This window comes from Vombatus ursinus, unplaced genomic scaffold, assembly GCF_900497805.2.
Source record: "Vombatus ursinus unplaced genomic scaffold, bare-nosed wombat genome assembly UNPS02014801.1, whole genome shotgun sequence".
NCBI lineage: Eukaryota > Metazoa > Chordata > Mammalia > Diprotodontia > Vombatidae > Vombatus > Vombatus ursinus.
The window spans coordinates 26,296,844-26,323,404 of NW_020954579.1; the positions used below are offsets into that span (position 1 = coordinate 26,296,844).

At 37.1% G+C, this 26,561-nt stretch overlaps 1 protein-coding gene across 1 annotated transcript in view; it reads left to right on the forward strand.

Annotated features, from left to right (window-relative positions):
- The window catches only part of PRKCA (protein kinase C alpha), a 438,280-nt gene that overhangs the window by 359,366 nt on the left and 52,353 nt on the right, over positions 1–26,561 (forward strand). The window contains exons 7-11 of the mRNA XM_027873394.1: positions 4,657–4,800; positions 9,571–9,744; positions 15,512–15,603; positions 17,745–17,807; positions 19,392–19,530. Coding sequence (XP_027729195.1) covers positions 4,657–4,800; positions 9,571–9,744; positions 15,512–15,603; positions 17,745–17,807; positions 19,392–19,530 — 612 coding nt within the window. The remainder of the gene's footprint in view (positions 1–4,656; positions 4,801–9,570; positions 9,745–15,511; positions 15,604–17,744; positions 17,808–19,391; positions 19,531–26,561) is intronic.

Here is a 26,561-nt window from a genome sequence, read left to right on the forward strand (position 1 = left end):
AAGGAAGGAAGGAAGGAAGGAAGGAAGGAAGGAAGGAAGGAAGGAAGAAAGGAAGGAAGGAAGGAAGGAAGGAAAAAACATTTTATATTAGGTACCTGCTGTGTGCCAGGCACTGTGCTAAGCACTTTACAAATATCCCATTTGACCCTCACAACAACCCTGGGAGGTATGTGTTATTATTATTATTATTATTATTATCTCTATTTTACAATTGATAAAACTGAAGCAGACAGAAGTTAAGTGAGTTGTCCAGGGTCACACAGCTAGTAAGTATGAGGTCAGATTTGAATTCAGGTCTTACTGACTTTAGCTACAGAGCTCTATTCACCACACTACATAGGTACCACTTAATAAATACTTGTGGAATGAATTGTCATCAGGCTTCAACACTTTTGTTGGTTAAATAACTGAACACACCTAGATGTGAGACAATAGATTTTGAAACCTAATTTCAGAATGAATGAGTGAATGAATGAATGAAATTACATTTATTAAGTGCTTACTGTGTGCAAAGGAACTGAACTCTGGACATACAAATATAAAAGCTGGGTATTTCCTGCTTTTGAGCAGCTCACTTTCCAATAGGAGAAGACAATACTTATAAGAGATTTCAGCTACAAGTCAGATGGAAAGGCCCAGGTCCTTAATATGTATTTTCAAAGCAGATGGTAATGCATGTTCTTTAATGTTATTTCCATCATACCTTTTCTAGTCTTCCCCATCTGTCAGTTACCTTCCGTCTTCTGTTCCATAGCCGATATTCAACTATTTGATGATTGATCAATACTGAGGACTTTAACAGCAAAAACTTGCTTTTCTAGGTTTTCAGTTGCTGAACAGATCAATCAATCAGTTACCCAATAAACATATGTTAAGCCCTTGCTATCTGCCAGGCACTGTGCTAAGCGCTGTGGATACAAATACAAAAAAGAAAGATAATCATTGTCTTCCAGGACCTTACAACATAATGGAGGAGTGGGACCTACAGCATATACAGATCTCCACAAGTGTGACTTTGGTAGACTCTGGCTGCTTGGGTCAAGCTAGAAGTAGTGTTTTGGGGAATGCTTCTGATTCAAGCACTCTTCATCTTACTTGTCTGTTAGGGGCAGTTGGTTTGTTGCTAGTATTGACGATAGCATGGATAACATGGCCAGCTCTCAAGAAGGGTTGTTTCCTTCAATGATGGCTGCAAGGGTCAAACCCTTAATAGGAAACAAGATAAGTATTCTATTGTTCTTGGTCATCGAGTGCATGGCAAAAGTAGGCAGGAGAATTTTGATTCCTGTTTCCTTAAAAATTAAAACGATATAGAGCACTGAGTCCCAAAGTTTCACAACTCAATGCCAGCATTGAGTGATACGTAAATGTCAGCTATTAAGAGCAATTGAAAAAGGCTGCACAGTAGGGCTCCACTTTCCCCAGCAGACATAAATGTCTTCTTATCTGGACTAGTTAACTTACTTCCTTCTTAGCGCATAGTACTAATGAGATCAAGTATACATGTATGATCCACATATAAGACAATTAGCTTTTCACAGAGAAAACCTCTGTTCCATGGCTGTATACCGTACCTGTGCCTGCTTTGCCATTGTGCTAACCATGGTGCTCCTGCATTGCCTCTTGGATCTTTCTTTCCTCCTCATGGGAGCTGCTCAATAACCTCAGGCTCACCTTTAACACTTCACACTCACTCATACCATATGTCCAATTTTTTTGTTAAATCATTTTTCTTCTACCCTCCTAGCATTTCATTGCATTTTCCCTCTACATCTCCCTGTCTTCACGTACACAACCACTGTCCTTGTAAAGGCATCTTCCCTCTCACCTGGGCCACAGATTTCTAATTGGTGTCCCTATCTTAAGTGTTTCCCCATTTTTGATCCATTATTGATTCAGCTACCAAAGTGATTTTTCTAAAGTATAGGAGTGACCATATCACTTCCACTATTCATTAAATTCCAGTGGCTTCTTATTACCTCTAAGATCAAATAGAAAGTCATTTATTTGTCACTTAAGACTCTCACCTGACCTCCTCCTACCTTTACACTCTTCTTATACTTTATCCCTCCCTGCGCACTCTCTGATCTACTATCCTATGTGCTGTTGCTCACATATGACACTCCATCTCCCAGGATTACGCTTTTGCAGTGGCTTTTCCCCATTCCTGGGATGCTCTTTCTTCCAACCCTCAAATATTAATTTTTCTGGTTTCTTTTAAGACCAAATTTTAGCACCACCTCCTCTAAGAGATTTTCCAAGTCCCCTCATATGCCAGTTATCTTCCATCTACTCTATATTTATGTAGACATATATATATATACACACATATATATACATATATATATATATATATACACACACACACGCACACACACACACAATATATGTGTGTCTCCATTAGAATGTAAGCTCCTTGAAGTTTGGAATTGATTTTTCTTTGAATACCCAGTGCTTTGCACAACACTTGAGACATGAAAAGTGTTTAATAATTGCTTGTTGATTGATTGATTGATTGATTGATAAAGGGAATCAGGCAATAGAGTTTGAATAGTTTAATGTAACCCCATTATTGGGGGTTGGAGTTGGTGGGGGGAGGTGTCCAAATTGCATGCTCTTGTTCACAACTCAGCATAGTGAATGGAATGCTAGAGTTGGACTTGGGAAAACATGGGTTCAAATCTCACCTCTGACACTAGCTTTGTGGCTGTTGGTGTCACTTAAATTCTCTAATCCTCAGATAACTAAATAGGCTATAAAAGGATTACTACCTGCATTGGTGGAGAAAGTTCTCAAACCTGTGAAATCACCAGTTTTTGATATTTTTACAATGCTCTCCTCAAAGAGCTAAGGAAAAATAAGTGTCTTTGACTACATAAAGAATTACGGTTTAAATGTCTTCATCTCATAAACCTAAAAAAAATTTTCATGCCCACTAAGTCACTGACATCCCTAACATGACACTGTGTTAAGTCTTGGCAAGAGCCAATTTGAACCATAATCTTGGAAGCGTGTTGACAATGTATAAGAAACCTTAGGAGCAGCCAGGTGGCATAGTGGATAGAGTGCTAGGCCTGGGATGAAGAAAACTTACCTTCTTGAGTTCAACTCTGGCTTCAGACACTAGTTGTGTGACCCTAGGCAAGTCACTTAACCCTGTTTGCCTCAGTTCCTCATCTGTAAAATGAACTGGAGAAGGCAATGGTGAACCACTCCAGCATTTCTGCTAAGAAAACCTCAATAGGGTCACGAAGAGTCAGATATGACTGAACAACAACAAAGGAGCACACAGTGCAATTGGAAGTTTCTACTGGAGGTTTCTAACACTTCTTAGTCTCTTTGTGACCATCTCAGGAATAATTTTTCTAGGTTCATGAATCTGGCAGCTATTTGCACATCCAATCTACTTCTTTACCTGAGAGTGCAGGATTTTTGAGCTAGTTCCCACCTCTTTAATTGTGTCCGTGATGATTCAATTACCTTGGCTCCCCAGAGCTTCAGGGACCCTTTGTGGAGTATTCATCCCCCTATATCAGGCCTCCCTAGTTTGTAGTGGTTATGAGATCTTAGTCTTAGCTCATGTATGACTTATCTTGCCTCCAACAGTGATACCCTGTTACATTTTGTCTTTGTCTTTGGAATGGAGCAGAACAGATATAATGATCCTGATTTATCTGTTTTAGCAAGCGAAAGAATCAAGAGATTGGTTTCTCTAGGATCTATCTTGTTCTTGCTTTCTTAAAACTTAAATCCCATCTCTATTCGGGAATCTCTATAATTCCAGAAGTTTGTGTTTCAGAATTTAGGTACTTTTTAATCTCATAAGGTTCTTCTTACATTATGCAGAACCAATAAAATTCTTGAATTCAATTCTAGAATTATAATTTGCTTGAGTTCAGTCTTTAACATATATTTATATATGTATCTATGTATGTATATACTTATATACAGTGATATATATATAAACTGGCAGAATGCTCTTTATGCAGATTGAACTTCAAATATAAAAATATGTCAATAAGAAGAATTTCAGTCTGCTTTTCTATTTCCTTAATCATAAAAGGGAACATGGCCCCATGGTTAGAGAGCCAGACTGGAAACCAAGAAAACCTGAGTTAAAGTCTCTGTCCTTCTCCCTTGTCTGACATAAAATGGCTAAATGACCCTGGGCAAGTCACTAAATTTCTCCATATTGGAGGCAACTCTCCAAGAAAAAGTTGATCTGTATTGGTTAAAAGAGTTTCCTTATTCAGGAGACCTCTATACCAATGAAATCACAAATCTAGGACCTTCACTTTCCCCTTTTAACCTGATAAGAGCCCAAGAGCATGATTTTTTTTTTCCTAAGAAGAAACTTCTTTGGGTTAAGAACAAGAGTGGCCTGTACTTAGCAGGATAATTCTGTGATGGATTGTTTTTGTTGTTTAAGTGCTTAAAGAGAAAAATATTTGTGTAATTGTCTGATTGGAAAGTAGAACTTTTTATATATCCTTATATAAGAAGAATGCCATTGTAGGTGAATATATCCATTGGCATTTGAATCAATTCCTCTGCCTGTGACCATCTTTCCTCTCTTCAAAGCGGTCAACCTTACTTACAGTATTTTTTTTTTTACTAGAAATAGGATTAATTTTCTTATGTTTGATTTTTGTTTAGAAAGCCAAGCTTGGCCCTGCTGGTAACAAGGTGATCAGTCCATCAGATGACAGAAAATCCAATGTACCATCCAACAACCTTGACAGAGTCAAACTCACAGACTTTAATTTTCTCATGGTCCTGGGGAAGGGTAGTTTTGGAAAGGTAAGTAGTCTGTATACTTCTAATGCTACATACAAATGAGAATAGGAAGAAAAAAATGATTAAGCATCTTTCTCCCATTCTCCTCAAAGCAGAAAAGTATTCTTTCAAGATGGAGAAGGATGTACAAGGTTATAGCACAGAAAAGAATATACAAGGCTAAAGCCACTCCATTTTCCCTAGTATCCTGACTATTACCTAATTTCATTACTTAAGAACATTACCGAATAACTGTGTAATTCAGTTTCATTTTCTATCACTTTCAAGCAATTTTAACAGTAAAAAAAAAATCTATTTGTAATAAAATTGTTAAGATGTCTTCAATCAGAGTTTTCTATTTGTTGCCTCTCATGAATAATGAGTCAGAAGTTAAAAAAATTATCCTTTTATGGAAGATGCATTCGAAAAGTCCCCAATTTATGGATAAATTCCATGTGTGAGAGCAACTCAGAGTAAAAACCTGCTGTAACTAGTGGGTTATCAAGTAACTATAGCAAAGAGTTAAGGAGAGAGCTCTGATTCTCTGAGGTCCAAGTTGCAATGTTCCATTGGAAAAGGATTCATTCCTTAGGTTTGTAAATGTTATGGCTTCTCTGCACTCTCACTCGACAGCCTCATCAGTTTCCACAGGTTTAAAGATCGCTTCTATGTAGATGACTCCCAAGACTGTATATCTAGCCCTAGTCATCCTTCTTAGCCAAAGCCATACATTTCCAACTGCTATTCAATAGTTTGAACTCAATATCTGATAGGCATCTCATACTCAGCATGTATAAAACTGTATACATTATATTTTCCCCAATACCCACTCTTATTTCGAACTTTTCTCTTTCTGCTGATAACGTTGCCATCCTTCCAGTTACCCAGTTTTGCAACCTTGGATTATTCCTTGATTCCCTACTCTCTCTAATCCACAGCAGTGTGGCTTAGGAGAGAGAGGGCACTGAACTTGGAGTTAGGAAACCCTAAATTTAAATCCCACCACTACTTCCTAGTTGTGTGACGCAGTATAAGTCATTTGACTGAGAAAGGCTGCTTACAGAAAGTAGTATTTTAGCTGAGACTCGAAGGAAGCCTGAGAGGTCAGGAAGCAGAGACAAGGAGAGCATTCCAAGTATAGTGGACAGTCAGTGTAAATGCATAGGGTTTGGAAATGTAACGTTGTGTATGAGGAACAAAAAGGAAGATAGTATCATTGAATTGTAGAGGACATAGAAGGGAGTAAGGCGTAAGAACACTGGAAAGATATGAAAGTGTCAGGTTAGAGAAAAAAGCCAAATAGGATTTTATATTTGATCTTGAAGATGATAGGGATTACTTGAGCATCAGTGTCCTATCTATAAAAAGTAGGCGTTGGATTAGATGATTGTCCCTTCTAATTCCATATCTGTGATCCAGTTATCAGTATTCCATCTCCATTTGGGAATCTCTATAATTCCAGAAAAATTCTGCTTCTCCACATATCAACATATTTATCAGAGATTTCCTTAAATGGCAATAAGATTTCTAGGAAGTCAAACATGTCCAAGATAGTTATTTTGGAGGGGATTTTTTACAGTCTGATGAGATGTTCAGATCTTACATGCTTACTTAGACTTCTAACAACTGTTTTGGTATATTCTTGAATGGAAAAGTGGGTTTCATCAGTAAAAGTTACATTTTGTTCTTATCCTACCCACGACAAACAACTTCTCTTCATAGCAATGGTTAATATAATCTTTTTTTTACTAGTCTCACTGTTCTTCCAACTTTAAGATGCCTAAATAATATTGTAGAGGAATAAATAATTACCTCTCCAATTCCCAGATTTAAAAATCTTTGCTTATTTTGAGTATTAATTAGCAGTGATTTGTCACCTCTTGACATTAATTTTAATTTTTGATCTCACTTCATTTTTTGTGTGACTGAACCTAGTTTATCGTGGGCTTGAAGGAGTCTCGGAACACTTCCCCACTCTAACAGCTGCTACAGTATCTCTAGCTGTCATTGACGAGTGTTCTTTAAGAGTTAAAAATTTGGGGGGGGGGCAGCTAGTTGGCCCAGTGAATAGAGCTCTGGCCTTGGAGTCAGGAGGACCTGAGTTCAAATCCAGCCTCAGACACTTAACACTTACTGATTGTGTGACCCTGGACAAGTCATTTAACCCCAATTACCTCACCAAAAAGCAAAAAAAAAAAAAAAAGTTAAAAATTTTAAACATTTCCTTGGTGTAATAACAATTTTTAAAAACATCAAGATAGAGGCAGCTAGGTGGCACAGTGGATAGAGCACCGGCCCTGGATTCAGGAGGACCTGAGTTCAAATCTGATCTCAGACACATAACACTTACTAACTGTGTGACCCTGGTCAAGTCACTTAACCCCATTACCTAGCCAAAAAAAAACAAAAACAAAACAAAATCAAAAGATAGCAATAAAATGCTCATTTCTTTGTAGCCCAAAATCCAACACTTAAGTACTGACTGAAAACTAAAGGTTGAGAAACCTTTATCTGGTTTCATCAGGGTCAGCCTAGTGTCAGTAGAACACAACATGGCAATTGCTATCACAATAATAATCATGCTAATAATCATCACAACAACTATTATTGTATAATTATTACACACTAACATAATATATTGTTACATATTATGTAATTATCATAATTATATAATTATATACGTAATTATGATAATAATAATAATAGTTGTTGCTTATATCACCTTTTAAGGCTTGAAAAGCACTTTATAAATGTCTCATTTCATCCTCCTAACAACCCTGGGAAGTAGGTGCTATTATTATCTCAATTGTTCAGATGGGCAAACTAAGGCAGACTTGCCCAGAGTCCCACAGCTAGTAAGTATCTGAAGTTTGATTTGGACACAAGTCTTCCTAACTCCAGTTCCAGCACTGTGTTTATTGTACCATCTAGCTGCCCCTAAAAATAAGACTTTATCAAAATAATTTTTTGTCCAGTCAACAAGCATTTATTAAGCCCTTACTGGGTACCAGGAACTGTGGATACAGAGGAAAGTAGAACATGCAAACATGCATGCAACATGCAAACCACTTTGTACAAACAAGATATGTACAGTATAAATTGAAGTTCATATCAGAGGGAAGGCACTAGCATTAAGGAGAACTGAGAAAAGCTTCCTGCAGAAAGTAGAATTTTAGCTGAGACTTGAAGCAAACCTGGTGAGTCAAGAGGCAGAGATGAGGAGTGAGCATTTTATACATAATGGACAACCTGGGGAAATGCAAGAAGTCAGAAAATGTAATTCTGTGAATAAACAATGACAAGGAGGCCGGTGTCACTGATTGTAGAGTACTTAAAGGAAAGGAAAATGTAAGAAAGTTGCAGTGATCAAGAAGGGCCGTGGTGTAACAAGCTTTAAAAGCTAAACAGAGAAATTTATATTTAATCCTGAAGATCCTGAGGCAGGGAGTTACTGAAGTTTATTGAATAGGGGGAGTGACATGGTCAAACCTATACATTAGGAAAATCACTTGGATGGCTGAGTGGGCATGAACTAGAGTGGGAAGAGATTTGAGATAGGAAGGCCAATCTGTAGGCTATTTCAATGGTCTGGACATAAGGTGCAGAGGGGCCCGTACTGGAGTGAAAGTATCAGAGGAGACAAGGGAACATATTGGAGGGATATTATAAAGGTAGAATTAAGAGATGTTATGAAGATAGAAATGACAGGACTTGGCAACAGGTTGGCTGTGGGGATGACAGAGAGTAGAAGTTGAGGATGAAAGCTAGATTGTAGCATCCTCAACAGAACTTTTAGAACTTCAGTAAATTTTAAGCAAGTAACAGTTGATTCAGCTAAGTATAACTTCTCAATATTAATTATGATGCTGGTCTGAAGTCTCAGGGCCTTTTCATTCCTTCTTATTCTAAGGTGACCAGGAAACTGCATCAATTGCAAGAGCTTTCATCCCTGGAGCCAGTTAATTCTCAAGAATGCTTTTAATGAAAAAAGTTACTGTGTCCCTATTGTGAAGGACTCTGATAGACATTCCTTCTACTACACTCTCACCTCCTAGTTACAAGGTCTTAAAGGTCTTCTAGAGGATTTTCCACCCCTTAAATGGATAGTATTGGGCAGCCCTAATTTAGTAGAATGCAAAAAACTTTAGCATGGTCAGCACTCGAAAAGAAAAAAAACTAACCTAAGAGGTATCATTACTTTTTCTATAGCCCTAATGCTCCTGGTGTGTTCCTGGTTGTCACTGCCTCACCACACCAGGACACCAACTGTGAACTTCACAGATTTGATATTGTCTACCCACATGGACAGATTGTTTAGTCCTTCCAGGGATGAGGCCTGGCATTCCTTTCATGTTTGGTCATTCCTTATTGGACCATTACAGTGCTTATTGTCTTTTTTTAGCTGTATTTATATTATAGTTTCTTTCCTAGCTTTGCCCATGCTAGGCTTCTTGAATCTCAAATCTTTGCCATCCATCATTTCTAATAATGTCCCTTAAATCCATTTAAGTGGTTGAAGGTCCTCTAGAAGACCATAGTAATATATACCATTCCACCATTCCAACCTTCCCACCTCAGTTACACTGATGTTGTCTCAAAGGACCAGATACTTTAGAATGCTATCGTTTATATAGCAATAGAAGTGTAGTGTAATTGGCGAATGGACTTGTTCTTAGCTTTAGACCAACTGTAAAAATGTAAGTCAAATCCACTGCTCTGTTGCAGTTTGAACCTCTTAAAAGTCACAGTTCTTTTCCAGCAGAGATGTCCAAGTTATTCATTTTCCTTGTTTAGGTGATGTTGGCTGACCGAAAGGGAACAGAAGAACTATATGCGATCAAAATTTTGAAAAAAGATGTGGTGATACAAGATGATGATGTTGAATGCACGATGGTAGAAAAGAGAGTACTAGCTCTCCTAGACAAACCTCCTTTCTTAACACAACTGCACTCCTGCTTCCAGACAGTGGTAAGTCTTCTTTACTTAACTTTGTATGCTTTCTCAAATATCTCTCTGATTTGGTACATTAAGACAATAGCTATTTAATTCAACTTCTGAGTCCTCTGGGCTCTTTGTCCCTAGTTTGCCATAAAACAAACAAACAAGGAAAAAACTTGGAAACTAAAGGCATACCTTCAGGTTATGGTATTTTATGAAGTGCTCTCCACTGTGGCAAAAATATAATGTGGCACATGTACTCAATATAGGGCTTTAACACCGTAAATGGTTGCTATGTACTATGGGAAATTCCTTTCCTGAGTACCAGAGAATTGGGAGAATGCAGAATGCTGTGCACATCCTTGTTGTGTACTTATAGTGCATGGGTGAGGAACCTGCAGCCTCGAGGTTTGGATTCAGTCAAAGAGTCATACTTGAGGACCTGGAGCGCCACATGTGGCCTTGAGGCCACAGGTTCCCCACCCCTGTTACAGTGTAACCAAATAGAGGGCATTACTGTCCTTTATAGCAGTAACCAGTGACAAGAACCAGCAGCACAGGAACTTCCCCATTCCACCAGTCTACAAGTCATCTCATAGAAATGCTAGCAATTTGTAAGTGTCCTAGTTGAGTTCCCAAGCAAGTCATTTCCATTTTCTCGTGAATTTGTAACTCTATTTGAGATACGGCAAGCTACGCTTTACCAGTTTGTGTTCAGAAATGAGAAAGCATGCTGTGTTCATGAGTCTAGCAAGCTTTACCAGTCGTCCTCTGCTTTTAATTTCAAAATCCTAAGAGAGAAGCATAGCCAGATTGTAATAGAGCCTGAGGTTGAAATGAAAAATTATATTCACCATTCTCCAGCCACTGTGTGTCAGTCTTATCTTGCCTGTAAGCCATGTTTCTCTAATCCTTGTTTCAGTATAGTACTTGCCTTTGTCATCCATCATTGCTATTCTCATTTCTACAAGGGAAGTATTTGCACAATGTGTGTTAGATGGGAACAGCAGGGGGAATGGAACCTGTCTATGTTTGAGGAAAAGACCCCTGTGCTCTTCATCTCCACATCCCTGAAGAAATCACATAAATCTTGTTATACTCATTAAGCTAAGGAAAGAATACATAAAGCACAGAAAGGAACAGAAAATTAAAGTACATAAAAAACAAGTTGAATATGATGTCCTGAAGGCCGCTTCCTGGCAATTAGCTTGATGCCATCATCCTTGCCTTCCTCCCAGCCCTGTACCCACTGTGCAACACTTTAATGATGAAGAACTTCAGTGAAGTGGTTGTGTTGTAAAGGAGAGGATTGTGTTCAGCTTCTACCTCTAAAGGATTTGTTTTTTAGCTAATCTACTACAAAACCACCTAATTTGCCTTGCCCACCACTAACTTCCCCCACCATCCTGTGCAATGTGCTGATAATTATTCAGACATCTGTGACTGGTTCTGTGGAGCCTTTTGTAAGTATTGGTGGCATAAAAGAAAGAATAGAGTTTAGTGCACCAGTGACTAGATGCCTCTCAGGCATTGAAAACCTTCCTGTAAACCCTCATATGCTATCCCGGAGTGTTAGTCAAAACAAATTAATACCCAGTATTATAGGTCAACAAAGAAATAGAATCATCAGACCTTTGAGGTTAATAATTTATGTCTGTATAGATGAAAAAAATAAAGTAAACCATCATTGTATCATGGGACTCATCTTTTATAGTTCCTCTGTGCCTCAACTTCCTCATCTGAAAAATGCAGGAGACTTCTGGTAAAACTGAACTCAAATCCTCTAGCAAAGCACCAGGTGCTCTCTTTTCACTGTATACTTTTCACTGTATGTGATAATGACCAGAAACCTATGTGTGCTCTGGTGGGGGAGGGAGGGATGCCAAGGGGGCTTGATGCCAACACAGTCTTGGCCCTAGCCTGTGGGAACTGAAGAAAGGGATAAAGATAGATTCTAGCAGGTTGCAGTGCAAGGAGAATGAGGTGGCTGCCTGGGGCCCTCAAAGAGGCCTGAAGCCAGTAAGATCTCTAATATCTTGTCAGAACCACCACAGGAGATAAATAAAATTGGGGTCCACCCAGGGAATAGAGGTAGGCACAGTTCCCAGAGTAGGGGAGGTCTAAGAATCCTATAATTAGTGTGATCTCCAGTATTCAATGTCTGTACCAAGGGATCCAGGTGATAGGGATAAGGCAGAGGCACACCAGGGCCCTAGAGGAGACAAAAAACCAGTGTAATCTCTGATAACAAGTTGAATCTAGTGAAGGCTTTAGCAGGAAACAAATCCAACTCCTTGTTGGTGATTGTGCAAGGAGGAGACAGAGATGTGGCCAAGGCCAGCATCTGTTTTGGGCCGCTAGGAGACAAAGACAGAAACCAGGGATTGTGGCAGAGGGCTGGATCTTTTCCCAGATAGAACCCAACTCTCTTTCCAAGCCTAGGGCTGCAGAAAAAGTTGCGAGCATTATTGGGAACTAGCCATTTCATCCAGAACTGCAGCAAGATAGTGATGACAGTAGCTAGACGACAGCATGGACAAAACCAGGCAGGGCCTGTCCACTCCACCCAAGAGTACAAGAAGGGTCAGAGACTGGTCCTGGCATAAGGACTCAATACAGGAATCATTGCTGGAAGTATGAGTAAACAGAAGAAAATTCTAAGCTCAATAGAGAAATATTATAGTTAAAAAGAAGCCCCAAAAGACAAATTTAGAAGTCAGTAATTCTACAATAAGTATAAGCAAAGCCTCAGGGTAAAAAATAACAGCTAACATTTATATAGCTATTAGGTTTGCAAAGTGCTTTACATTTTTTATTTCATTTGATTTTCTCAACAACTCTAGGAGATAGGTGCTATTATTATGCCCATTTTACAAATAAGAAAAATGAAGCATACAGAAATCAAGTGACTTGTTTGGGGTCACACAACTCATAAGTACCTGAAACAAGATTTGAACTCAGATCTCCATGACTTTTTGTCTAGCACTCTATCCACTGCACCATGGTTTGGCAACACTACCAGAGTAGAAGGAAGAAGCTCATTAAAAATAAATAAGTTAGAGCTCGTAAGGAAAAAAATGGAAAGAATAAATGGTTTAGAATAAAAGGTGGAAAATATAATTTGATTAGTGGACTCCATGAAAAATACAACAAAAGAAAACAAACAAAACTCAGAGAGTAAACAAAAATGTTTAAAACTAAAATAGTGGAAAAATTAAGAAGGCTATTTGAGATACTTACTCTCAGAAACAACTGACCTAGAAAACAGGTCAATGAGAGGTAATTTCAAAATCACTAGACTTCTTGAAAACCATGACCAACAAGCATGTCTGGATACTATATTTCAAGGAATCACAAAAAAAAAAAACAAACAAACAAAAAACAAAACAAAACAAACAAAAAAAAAACCTATCTAGATCTTTTAGAGCCAGAGGGCAAAATCAAAACTAGAAAGAATCCATTAGTAACTTCTTGAAAGAAACTTCAAATTGAAAACAACCTGACATGTCAGTCAAAAATCCAGAGCTTCCAAGGACAAAGAAAAAATACTGCAAATAACCAGAAAGAAAGAGCTCAGCTTTGTGGTCCAGAGGATAAGAGTTTCAATCTTGCCTTGCACAGCTGTGTGATGCTGGACAAGTTTTTTTAGCCCCACAAGCCTCAGTTTCTTCAATATCTATAAAATGGTGGTGACAATCTACTTCACAGGGTTCACCCATTCTGGAAAATAGTTTGGAATGAGACCCCAAAGGTGACGAAAGCATTGGTTAATGCTTTAATTTTTATTAAAATTTTTTACTGCTTTGATTTTTACTATTACAAGTCTGATTGTACATATAGTAGATTTTATGTTACTCCCACATTAATACATATTCATTTTCTGTTCAAATTGATTTCATTTTTGTGATGTCATTTGATACATGCCATATTTACCACTTCCAACTCTCTTCTCAGATAAAAAAGATATTCATGATACATTGCTGTGAATTTTCTGCATATTCTTTATGTGATCTTGTATTTCCTACTCTTGAAAGATATATTTCAATATATCTTTATCCATCCTTCCTTATGGACACATTTTCAATGAAATAAACTATTACTAAAATGTAAACAGATTTAATTTGTATGGTCTTGTCACTTTATTCATGAATATCTCTACCTCATTTTTCTCTTTACCATAAATTGCCATATAAGCTGCAATTATTTTCATGATGGTCTTTTTATGTGGAAAGCACTTTGCAATCCTTAAAGAACTATATAAATGCTATTATTATTCAGTGCTTATCACAGTGCCTGGCACAAAGAAAGTACCTATTAAATGCTTGACTGATTGACTAAAGTCATCCATACTGAAGGATCCATAATAGGTGCTTAATAAATGATTATTGGCTTGATTGACTGATCAAAGTGCAAACTTGAAAGGATAGGAAGAGGGTGAGAACTAGTGATTATGGTCTGAGAGGAGTGGGATGAGATCACTTCAGTTATAGATTCCTAGTGTTGACCCCATTCCTTTATTTCCCCAACTCCTTTTTTTTTTTTTTGTAAATTAAGAGAGAGAGAAAAAGAATCAATGCAGTTAGAAGAGAAATACAAGTTAGCTGGGAAAAAATCTTTGCAACCGATATATCTGATAAACATTTGATATCCATATGTATAGGGAATTGATATAAATATGTAAGAATATAATCATAAACTGTCCAAGGATATGAGCAGGCAGATTTTAAAAGAAAAAACACAAGCTATCCTCAACTATATGGAAATTTGCTCCACATCACTAATAGTAAGAGAAAATTAAATTAAAATAACTGTTCTTCTACCTTACAGCTCTCATTGCTTGATGTAATAGGTACCTAAATACTTGTTAGTTGATTGGTCAGATTGGCACACATGACCAAAAGAAAAATGATAGTTTTTGGAGGGGTAGTGGAAAGACTGGTGCTATGTGAATTTCACCCATTCTGGAAAACAGTTTGGAATTAGACCCCAAAGGTGACGAAATTATGCAACCCTTTGAGAAATAAAGTGGTTTCCCATCAAACGGGAATTTATAAACAAATTATGACATGAGAATTTAATAGATTATTGTTGAGTCATAGAAATTATGAAAGGAATGGATTGAGAGAAATCTGAAAAGGCGTGCATTGTAAAGTAAGCAGAACCAGGGGAACTATTTATACATTGAGTACAATAATGTAAAGTAAAAGAACTCTGAAAGACTTACGAACTGGTCAGTATAATGACCAATCATGACTCTAGCGGACTTAGATGAAACATGCTACCCACTTTATGGCAGAGAGGTAATGGACTAGAACATAGAAAAAGTCACGAATTTTCAGACACAATCAGTGTGTTGATTTGTTTTGCTAAACTGTTTATTTGCTGTAAGGGGGGAGTATGAGATGGAAGAGAGATTTGATGTGCAGTGATAGCAGAGCAAAAACAGAAGAAGAAAAGGAAGGCATACCAATGAAACATTTTTTTGGTGAGGCAATTGGGGTTAAATGACTTGCCCAGGGTCACATAGCTATTAAGTGTTATGTGTCTGAGGCCAGATTTGAACTCAGGTCCTTCTGACTTCAGGGCCAGTGCTCTATCCACTGTGCCACTTAGCTGCCCCCAAAACATTTCTAAAATTATACCAAAGAGAGCAGAAGGAAGCACAGAAGGGCAAATAGGGTAGTTTTGTTCCTGTCTTAATAAATTTGATCAACACTTTAAAAACTGTAATAGATGTAGTTTCATACAGAATCTTTTTTCCCCCTATTCCTCCTTTTGGTTAATGCTTGATTTTTAGGATCGTCTTTATTTTGTCATGGAATATGTCAATGGTGGAGATCTCATGTACCACATTCAGCAAGTAGGAAAATTTAAGGAGCCACAAGCAGTGTGAGTATTATTTTATTTCTGCCATTTTAGTTTAAATGTTCAAATGGAGAAACCCCTTATTGATGTCCTCTTAGTTGCCTTTTTTGGTCATTAATATGCTTTGTTTTCTTTTCATAAACCTTAGAAGAAAAATAATCAGCACTAAGGTACTTAATATTTAGATTTAATAAATCAAACTAGCAAACTGAGAACTCAGATTCTGCGTAATTTAAGAATAATATTTAAGATCTGGTCAGTTCACCATTTAAAAAAAAAACAAAAAACATTGACTATATGGCAAGTTGCCATTACCAGAAAGTATACTACATTAAAAAAAAAAACCATTGATTCTTTTTTTTTTGATATAACAGACATCCTAACAAACTCTCAAATAAATCCTGCTATGAACTATGTTGTGATCTGTATTGGTAGAGGGAGTGTCCTCATTGATGGGATCACAGATACATGCTACCAGTCTGATCTAGGTCAACTCCTATAACCTTGATGAATCTCTCAGTTTCCTCGTCTGTAAAATAAGGAGTTAAGCTAGATGTCCTCTAAGGTCCCTTCAAGTTATAAATGCATGATTCTACATGATCCTTCTGGCTTTAAATCTACAATCCTGTAATCCTTTGAAATTACAGAACCAGATGACTAGTGGAAGACACAAAATAAGGTTGTGCAGGCAATGCATTTCAGACATGTTATGGAAATTTTGCTCACTTTTGATTTTTATCCTTAAAAGGAAAGACATATCTGTTCTCATTCTACCTGTATATGTGTGTGACTTATAAAACTTTAACACATATGGAGATGAAAAGCTAATGCCATGGCAACTCGATCCACCAGAGAAAACATTTCAGAATTGCCGAGGACAGTTCTGAAATAATACTTAAAAGCTTCTGGGATCTTTTCCTTTTTATTAAATTCAAACTAATGAAAAGCATTTATTTTAGAGATTCTTTTTTGTAGTATTTTGACTATTCACAACTATCCAAAATTGATTTAGATTCTGTCTGGAAAGACTCTGGAATACCTAGCAGATTTTAACCCATCTTCCATCATTTCACCTGTGCTTCACTAAATTTACTAATTTGGAAGCAACAATTATTTTAGAGCTACACATGATTCTAAATGGGACTGTAGTTCCATGTGAACTCATGCGTGGCCCATCTTAGCCCAGCCTTCCAGGAGGCATCACAACCAACAATTTATTTCATTGTATACTACACTCTACTTTTGGGAAAGGAATTGATTGCAATCCAATTCACCACTGTGTTTTCCCTAAAATACCACTGGATGTAAAATGGGAATTTCCTCCCCTTAATATCATATAGATGTGTAAGTATAATTGTTATCCAATTTGCATCAAAAAACGTTCTTTTGAAGGCTTTTGAAGAATCTATGTGGAGCCTTCTTATAAAAAGTAACATCAATTTCCTGAAATGGGCAAGTATCCATTGATACTGAAAAGGCATCAAATTTCAGTTTTTAAGTGCTGGATCTGGAGGCAGATGACCTGGATTCAAATCATGGCTCTCTCACATAGAAGTTTTTGTTATTGTTTTTATTTTTGTTTTTGTTTTTGTTTTTACCTTGGCCAAGTCACTTAACTTTTCTGAGTCTGTTTCCTCATCTGCAAAGTGAAGCATTTGGACGAGATCTCTTAAACTCGCTTTCAGCACCAACATTCTGTTTTATAACAGACTTTCTGAATGAGAGGCACTGTAGTAGAAAGGGTTAGAACACTCAGGTTTGAGTCCTAGCTTGGACACTGGTGTGATCCTTGGCAAGTTCTTTCACCTCTCTGAGCTTCAGGTTCCTCATCTATAAAATGTAAATTATACCTGCATCCCCTGCCTCATAGAATCATTATGAGGAAAGCACTTTGTAAACTTTAAAGTGCAATTAAAATGGAGATGTCCTACTTGTCCATTAATTTCCTGTGGGGTATATAAATTGAGGGGGGAAAGTTTGCACGATGAATTTGTATAATAAATAACAGAAAGTGGACTGTGCATGGCTTGTTCTAGTCAATACCAGGTGTCAAAATCACTTTTACATTCTTTGATGTTTTGAGTGTGAAATATCTGGGGTGGGGGGAAGGAAGGATGGAGTAGCAACTAGACTGCCATGGATCTCAAGTAATATTTCTTTTCCAGGTTCTATGCAGCAGAGATTTCAATTGGATTATTCTTCCTTCATAAACAAGGGATCATTTATAGGTGAGGACTAGAGCTCTTTTTCTCAGCTGTTTATTTGGTAGCCACACTAGATATTAGAAGATGGATGATTTTGTAACTTACATGATGAAACACAAAGTAGATAAAAGACAGAAAGTAGGGCACAGAGGGCAGAGTTCTAGTCCTTGTCCTGAAACCTTCTTGCCTTGCGATCTCAGGGTAAACATTGCACCTCTCAGAGTCTCAGCTTCCTTATCTGGAAAATGGAGACAAAAAGAACTGCACTTTCTTCCTCAGCGTGCACCTCGTAAATGGTAACTTGCTACTTATCTGTAGCTCTTGTTAATAGGAATCCTGTCTGAGCTGCCTTTCGAGAAAGAGCCATCTTTGGTTCCATTTCTCAACTTCAGAGACTTCCTATTTCATTTTTTACTTTCGTAAGAAAACATGTTTATGCCCACCAACAATGCCTTTCTCTGCTCTTTTTCTTGGAAATGAGGTCACAGCAAACACTGAAAACCACAAAAACTGTGTTTTCAATTGTATGTGTTTGTGTAGAATGGCAATATGATAGGGAGCTGTAGTGGCAAACTCAATTAGAAAGTGGGGCCACTAATTTATACATAAGGATCCCTATCTTTTGACTTATTTTTAAAGTGTAATATTATTTGTGTTTTATTGTGTTTTTATTTATTGTTAAGTATTTCCCAATTGGGACAGCTAGGTGGCACGGTGGATAGCATGTCAGGCCTGGAGTGAGAAAGACTCTTCTTCCTGAATTCAAATCTGGCTTCAGACACTTCCTAAATGTATGACCCTGGACAAGTCATTTAACCTTGTTTGCCTCAGTTTCCTCATCTGTAAAATGAGCTGGAGAAGGAAATGGCAAACCACTCCAGTGTCTTTGCCAAGAAAACCCCAACTGGGGTTTCAAAGAGTCAGACACAACTAAAGTGACTGAAATGACTGAACAACAACAAATTTCCCAATTACATTTTGATCTGGTTTGGACCACACTTGGGAGTTTTGTGGGCTACATGTGGCCCATAGACCACATGGTTGACACCTCAGATGTAGAGAATAAACAGTCTTGAAGCCAAGAAGACTTGGATTTGGGTCCTGCCTCTGACATACTGACTCTCTGACCCTTGGCATGTTACTTAACTTCTCAATGCTCTGGGCAATTCTCTAAGACTTTTAAGTTGTAGAGGAGGTGCTGGCCTACATTAGTAAGGGGATTTTCCCTCTACCAGTGAAACCACAGGTCCGATTCTTCTTCCTAACTTTTAATAGCAGAATATTGGGTTATATGGAGGTCTGTGGATGAATGCTGTTGATTCTGATTCTTTGTATTAATTAATTACAAGAAGATTCCACAACCACAAGGTGATTTTTTCCAATAATAACTTTAAGATTATTTATTGTCATCTTGAGTTCTCTGAGAGGATGTAGGTCCCCTATGTTCCTTTGTAAAATGGTGGGGGGCACAACCTCTTATTGTGGGGGAGTACCTACTCACTGGGCCATTTCAATGGTATCCAAATGGAGTTACAATGGAACAGATCCAAAGGAAATCTAAGTTTTTATTCTGGAATCAAGCACTGATGTTAACCTACTTCCTTTCAGAGATTTGAAATTGGACAATGTTATGTTGGATTCAGAAGGACATATCAAGATTGCTGATTTTGGAATGTGCAAGGAGCATATGGTAGATGGAGTCACAACCAGGACGTTCTGTGGAACTCCGGATTACATTGCCCCAGAGGTAAAGATTTGAAGCTTCAGTCCAATTCTCAGGCACAAGAAGCATGTGCACATTTAAGATTTTCAAAATTTGAACATTTTATTTTCCATCTTTGACATCCATTCATCAACCAACACTTCACACATTTATCTTCATCCAAGTCTCTTGAAATCTTCCCTTTGAGACCTTTCTCAAGTTCCATCTGCTGTGTGATGCTTCACCTCTATTTATTACCAGTAGAGCACCTAGGTGGTGCAGTGGATAGAGCACTGGCCCTGGAATCAGGAAGACCTGAGTTCAAATCCATTGTCAGACACTTGATACTTACTAGCTGTGTAACTCTGGGCAAGTCACTTAACCTTGACTGCAACTCCCCCCCCCCGCCAAAAAAAAAAGAATGCTGCCCACAATGATTTTTATTTATTCATCTCCATATGGATTTTTTCCCATCAATAGAACTTAAACCACTGGAGAGCAGAGACTATTTCATTTTTGTCTATGTATCTCTACCACTTGGCACAGTGCCTGGTACATAATAGTATTCTTAATAAATGTTTGTTGAATTGAAGTGACTCCATTTGTTCAACATCCTTTAAACCTAGTATTTGCAAAGTTATTTACTAGACTCTGGTGGAGACATAAAGAGAAATAAGACATGATTTCTGCCCTCAACGTGTTTACAATCTAATTGGGAAGAAAAGATGCATGCCCAAAGAACTTAGAATATGGCATGACCCATGATGCTATGAACATTCAGAAAGAAGAAATTCTTTCTGGTATCACAGGAGTAGGATTGTAAAATAATTCCTGGTCACTTTGAGTGACCTACATAATGCCAGGCTTGTGCTTCTAATCCTTAACATTCATTTTGATTGCCAAATTCTCTCCCTCCCTCATGTCCCTTCCCTAAGAAGACAAACAATATGATACCCAGTATACATGTGAAATCATACAAAGCATATTTCTGTATTAGACAGGTGGGAGAAGCAAAAAATAAAGAAAATGAAAATGACATATGCTTCAATTTACACTCAGAGTTCATCAGTTCTCTCTCTGGACATGAATTTTGTGATCTTAATCACTTGTTAGAAATACATGCTTTACTGAAGTCTCAACGTACCCTTCAGATAACATTCTAAAGCCACTCTCAGGAGAGGCACAGTTTGAATTAGAATCCTGTCTTGCCTTTGTAAACAACTTCCTATCCAGATATAATCCTGCCAGTTCAGGATTATGCAACCATCTCTACTTCATTGTACCAGACAAGTGGGTTATTCAGCTTTCACCTGAAGACCTCTTCTAAGAGGGAATCCATCACCTTATGAGGCTAGTCTATTCCATTTTGGGTTCTCTTCATTGTAAGAAAGTTTTTTTTTTCCTGACCTCAAGCCTAAATTTCACTTTTTTGCAGTTTCCATCTATTGCTTCTCATCCTGCCCTTTGGAACCAAATAAAACAGGTCTGATCCTTCCATATAACATCTTTTTTAAGTCCTGGAAGACTGCTATCATGGCCTTCATCCAGATCAGAAAGGAACTCTAACTTAGAACTTGAATGGTTGTTTCTTCTCAAGGAAGAGTTGCTTCATATGCTACCAGTTTGAACAATCAAGCTTTTCATATCTGAAACCTAGGGAGTACTGTTATAAGCTCTTATAGCAATATTTGTTTTGAAGCCATCCAATAGTTGACAGGTGTTAAGCAGAATGTGATTATAAGCTAAGTAATCTTCATTTAACATCTACCAGATGCTGCTTGAATACAAACAAACAAATAACTGTCAGCAGAGAATGGCAGCATTTTTAGGAACAAAGATGCCTCTGGGCTTCATCTTCATTAAGATTGAGTCTGGACTACTTGAAATATTAACTTTCCAAATACAATAACTCATTTATTTGGCATAATGATGGAATAGGGTGTTCTACTCAAGTGAATTGTCCACATAGCTAAAAGCCTACCTCTTTAAATTCCAAATCTTTGTTTTTAGCCATTCTTGAGAAATTTTTATAAAATACATTACATGCTTTCTTGCTTTCTTAAAATGAATATAATAAATATCAGCTATGTGCTCTAATAGAGTTTTATACTTAGGTGTTCTATCAGAGCTTATTTATCCTTCCACTAAGTGACCCTAAACTGCTGTGCACACATCTACTTTTTGTAGGGTTTTTTGACACCTTTCTCATTGTCAGGCTCCCAGAGTAACTTCCTCAATCAATTCCCATTCTCCTTCTGATTTGAGGTTTCTAATCTGCTGTGGCCTGGGAAACCAAATAACCAAATGTAAGAGTTTGGTTTAAATTAAGAATATAGTAAATCTAAAGGAATATCTGGAGGCTTGGGTAAGCTTCAGTACATGGACTTGGCAAATATTTTGGGTGCTCAGAGGCCTTTTTTCTTTCCTGTTATGTTCCAGATAGTTGGCACCGCTGTGTATAAGACTTCTAAATAATTGAGATGTTGCTATATTTGCCTAGAGTTGCTTTATGTAAAAACAAACCAGAAGCATGGCAGATGATTTTTAAAGGAAAGCTAACATTTAATTCTTTGAAAATGGAAAAGAATACTATAGATCCTCCTTAAAGCTTGTATCATTTTATAGTCTAGTGAAGCTCACAACATCCACAATCATGGTTTTAAAATCTGCACAAAGATTAAAATAATTTCATCTTCTTCATAAGTAGATCTGGCAGGCAGAAGCAAAATAATTACCTCATATAGAATTTTCATTAAGAACATTGGCCAAGGCATAAATATTTATGACTATTTGTTTTAAAGCCTTGAAATTGATTAACAGTGTAGCATCTCCTTAACCAGTCAAGAGAGGGCAAGACAGATGGTTGTCACAAATAGATATATGGTTGGTGGTGAGAAGCAAGTATAAGAAACAGGCACTAATCAGGAAATTATTCCAGAATTGGATATTAAATATATTCCTTTCCCTGACACACAATTCTTCAGGGGTCATCAAAGTCTTCTTGAGATGATTGAAAGAGAATCTGGATCATTGATCTTGAGATGGATACTATCTCAATTTCAGGGTATTTTTAGTAAACACTAATGGTTAGTGTGTCTAGAAAGGAAAATGGATAACCTATGTTTACTTAAAAAGCTGGTCGTTTACCCAACTCAAGGAGAATAAGACATGAAATTCTGAATCCTGTTTATCACACATTCTTTCCTATAAAGTATGTACAAATGAAGAAGAGAGGTAGCAGCACCAAAAAATAGTATTTGCCTCCATTTTGGGTTATACTAAGTAAACGTTTATTAACTATTTAGTCTGTGCCAGGCATTGTGCTAAGCACTGAGGACACACAAAAAGGCAGAAATAGCCTTAACCTCTAGGAGCTCACATTCTAATAAGGGAGAAAAAATGTTAAAAAAAATAGGTACATAGAATCTATAAACCTGAATGGGGAAGGCACTAATACCTGAGATCACTAGAAAAGGCTTCTTGCAGATGGTGAATTTTGAGCTGAGCCTTGAATAAGGTCAGGAAAATTAAAAGGCAGAGGTAAGAGGGCAATGCATTCCAGGCATGGAGGGCAGCTGGATATAAATGACTTGCCCGGGCTCACAAAATGGAATAAATCACAAGATTTTTAGATTAGTATCCAAAAAACTTTTTGAAATTATACCATTTTGAGTCCTTTTTCAGGTAATATGGCCTTAGCAAGTTAAGGGACCCCTGAAGAATTTTCTGTGTCAGGGAAAGGAATATATTTAATATCAAAATTCTGGAATAATTTCCTGATTAATGCCTCTTTGTTATACTCTCATCTCACCACCAACCATGTATCTATCTGTGACAACCATCTATCTTGGCCTCTCTTGATCGGTTAAGGAGTTATAAGTTATTATATGTAAGAGTTATTAGGTATAAATAAGAACTTCTAACAGGAAGACTTTTCATACTGGAATAGTTAAGTAAGGGAGTGTATCAAAAAAATCTTTCTTTGGAGATCTTTTAGATTAGAAGGTTCATCTGTATGAAATGATGAAGATAACCTGGAGTCAGGAGTAGATGACAACCAGTTTCTATTATATACTTTAGTTTCTGCCTCAGGAGTTAACCTTAGCTATGACTAAAACTTCATTACAGAAGTAGGGTAAAGTAAGGTACACAGCCGACTTGGAAAACAAAGAAGTGAAGTGAATGTAAAGGGGGGAAGAAGTAAATCATTTCCCGTTGTCTATCTTTAAAGTTCTTCCTTTGCCCCAAACAGCCCCAAAGGTTTCATGTATTGTCAATTCTCAGAACCCTTTTATAACCCTTGTGGAGCAGAAGGGGGAATAAAAGAGAATTTGAAAGTTAAATGAAAAACTGTGAATTCACCTGTTGGAGTAGTCAGTTGGGCAGCAAATTAATGCTTTCTTCACACTAAGAAAAAGGGAAAATGAGATACAGTGATAAAGGAAATAAAATCAGTGCTAGCCATAGCCCAATTTAAATCAGCAGCTTTCAGCAGAATAAACACCAGCCTGAAGAAAAAAAGAGAATTATAAGGTTAGGATAAGTGTTTTTATTTTTCAACCCATCAAAGGCCAATTCCTCTCCTTATAGGGCTATAGTCTAACGAATCCTAATATTACATGAGGGGACAAAAAAAAGACATTTTTCCCTTGGAAAATAGAAAAGAAATAAGGCAATATGTTCTTTTGGTATTTTCCTTACTTTTTTTTTAAATTTTCTTCAGATCTTTTTTGGGAATGATTTAAATCATGTTGTCCTTCAAATCTACCTTCTGCTCTGCATATCCTCCACTCCTATCTTCCTCCTAGCTTTTTCATAATTATTCCAAATTTATAAGTTAGTTAAAGTAACTCTGTTCTGTGAAGCAAGCAGGTGATGAGCTACCTGACTCCTTTTTCAATCCCTTAAAACCATACCTCCTTTTTGAATCACTAACATCCCTATGTCCTATAAACAATCAAATTCCTGGATATCAAACATGCCAGCTGGAGAAAGATCTCAGCTTTTAGCCTTCCATTAATTCTAGCAGCTTCTCAGTTTGTCCTTCATAATCTCTCTTGATTACAGTCACATCCATGCTAGGTAATTGTAAAATTGGGGCAGCCTTCTTAGATCCTAGCAAATGATTAAGCTATTTCATTAGTATAAATGAAACACTTCCAGAAGTACCATGAACTGTTTCAGGATTGCAATGTACTTGAATTCTAGTACCTCTGTGACCTGAATTAGCTGATTCATATTTTTTGATTTGGTTAGATTGTAAGTTCCCTAAAGACATGGCCTGTTTTTTTTTTTCATTTTGTCTTTGTATCCCTGCTACAGGACAGTACTTTGCTCCTGCTTGTTGGATTAGATTGGATTGGATTGTTGGTTTACTTCTGAATCAGAGAAGTTAGCCTCTGTCTCTTACTATAAATAATTTCCTAAAAGTTATTGTTACATGAGGGTTATGGGGGGTGGTAAAAAAAATAGCCCAGTATACAAATCCTTAATCTATTCCAAAACACATTTTTATAAATATCTAAAATTACTGTGAGTTCTCTCAGCTCTGAGAAATTCTTTATTATTCTGAAGATGTTATATGCATGATAATACTTTCAACCCTCTCAGCTCATTTCTTTGTAGCATTGGTATTCATTTTTTTCAGGTTCTCAGTTAATATTTGAACAGTTTCCATGTGACAAGTGGGAGCTGCACTCCCAGTGGTGGCTCATGAAAAGCAAATTCACAAGTGGAGGTAGAAAACATTTGGTCTCAATAGGAGCCTGCCTATAAAATCCCAAAAACAACATTGACAAGTTACATAAATTGTGTACAATTAGGATTAAATATACCTTTGAACAGAAACCTAAGGAACTAAAATACTGCCGCTGAATTCAGATTAACTCAGTTCTTTATATTCTATGTGATTTTCTGAGAGTTTTTTCATGTAAGTTATATATTACATATAGATCAAGTACACATATGGCCCATTGTTTGGAATTAGTTTTGAATTCTTAACATCTGAAGAAAGTTTCACATCAAAACAGTCTACACCAAACACACACACACACACACACACACAACCCAATATTTAAATTCAGTGGGAGTTTATTGAACCTTCATCAGCACAGGCAACGCTTTATTTTTATTTAAATAATTTGGAGAAAAACATATATATATATATAGGTTTAGGACTTGAGAAATTACTCAAACCGAGATTGATTTTAAATATATATAATGATCCAACCCACACAAGTAAAGTGCCCAGAGTGAGGCTGACTACATCTCTCACCTTGGGCTTCTAGGATAACCTCAAGGAGGTGCCTCTTATGCTATTCACTCAAGCCTCCATTCTGGTACATTTTCCCCAATGTTAAAAACCAGTGAAAGCCACCTAGTTATATTTAACCAGTTCTCTCAAGGAATAAGGTTCCTTTAGTCCTTTCTGCCCTCACAAAATCTTTTTCTAGCTATCACAGTTAACAGACATTCCAGAATGTCAGTTCAACTGTCATTCTCCAAGACTCCATTGCCTCTTAAAAATACAGTAATAATATTCATAATCTCTGTGGGAGCAGCTATTGAAGCTGGTGTCTTAGATACGTATGTGTATGTAGGTTAGGAATCAGCATGGTATAATGAAGAAATATCAGTCATATGACTTGCAAGCCATATATGACCCAAAACACTTCCAAATGTGGCCCAAACCATATTAAGATGTAATTGGGAAATATTTAATATAACAAACAAAAATACACTAAAACATCGATAATATTAATATATGGTTTTCTAAGTCAATATGGAGCCTACAGGAATTGTTTTGTAGGGTTTAGTAGCCCCAGTTTCTATTTGAGTTTGACATCATTAGTGTAGTGGATGGAGAGCCAGCCTAATTTCAAATCTTGCCTCTGATACATACCCATTTTATGGCCTTGAACAAGTCATTTAAGACTATAAATTGCTAAGAATTGCTTATCTGCTTTAGTAGTGGGAGTATCCTCATCCGGAGTTCCCTAAAACAATGAGAGCACAGTTTCAGACCTATCTACATATGTATATGTAGCACGAACTTTAATAGTCTTGCCCCCAGAGAC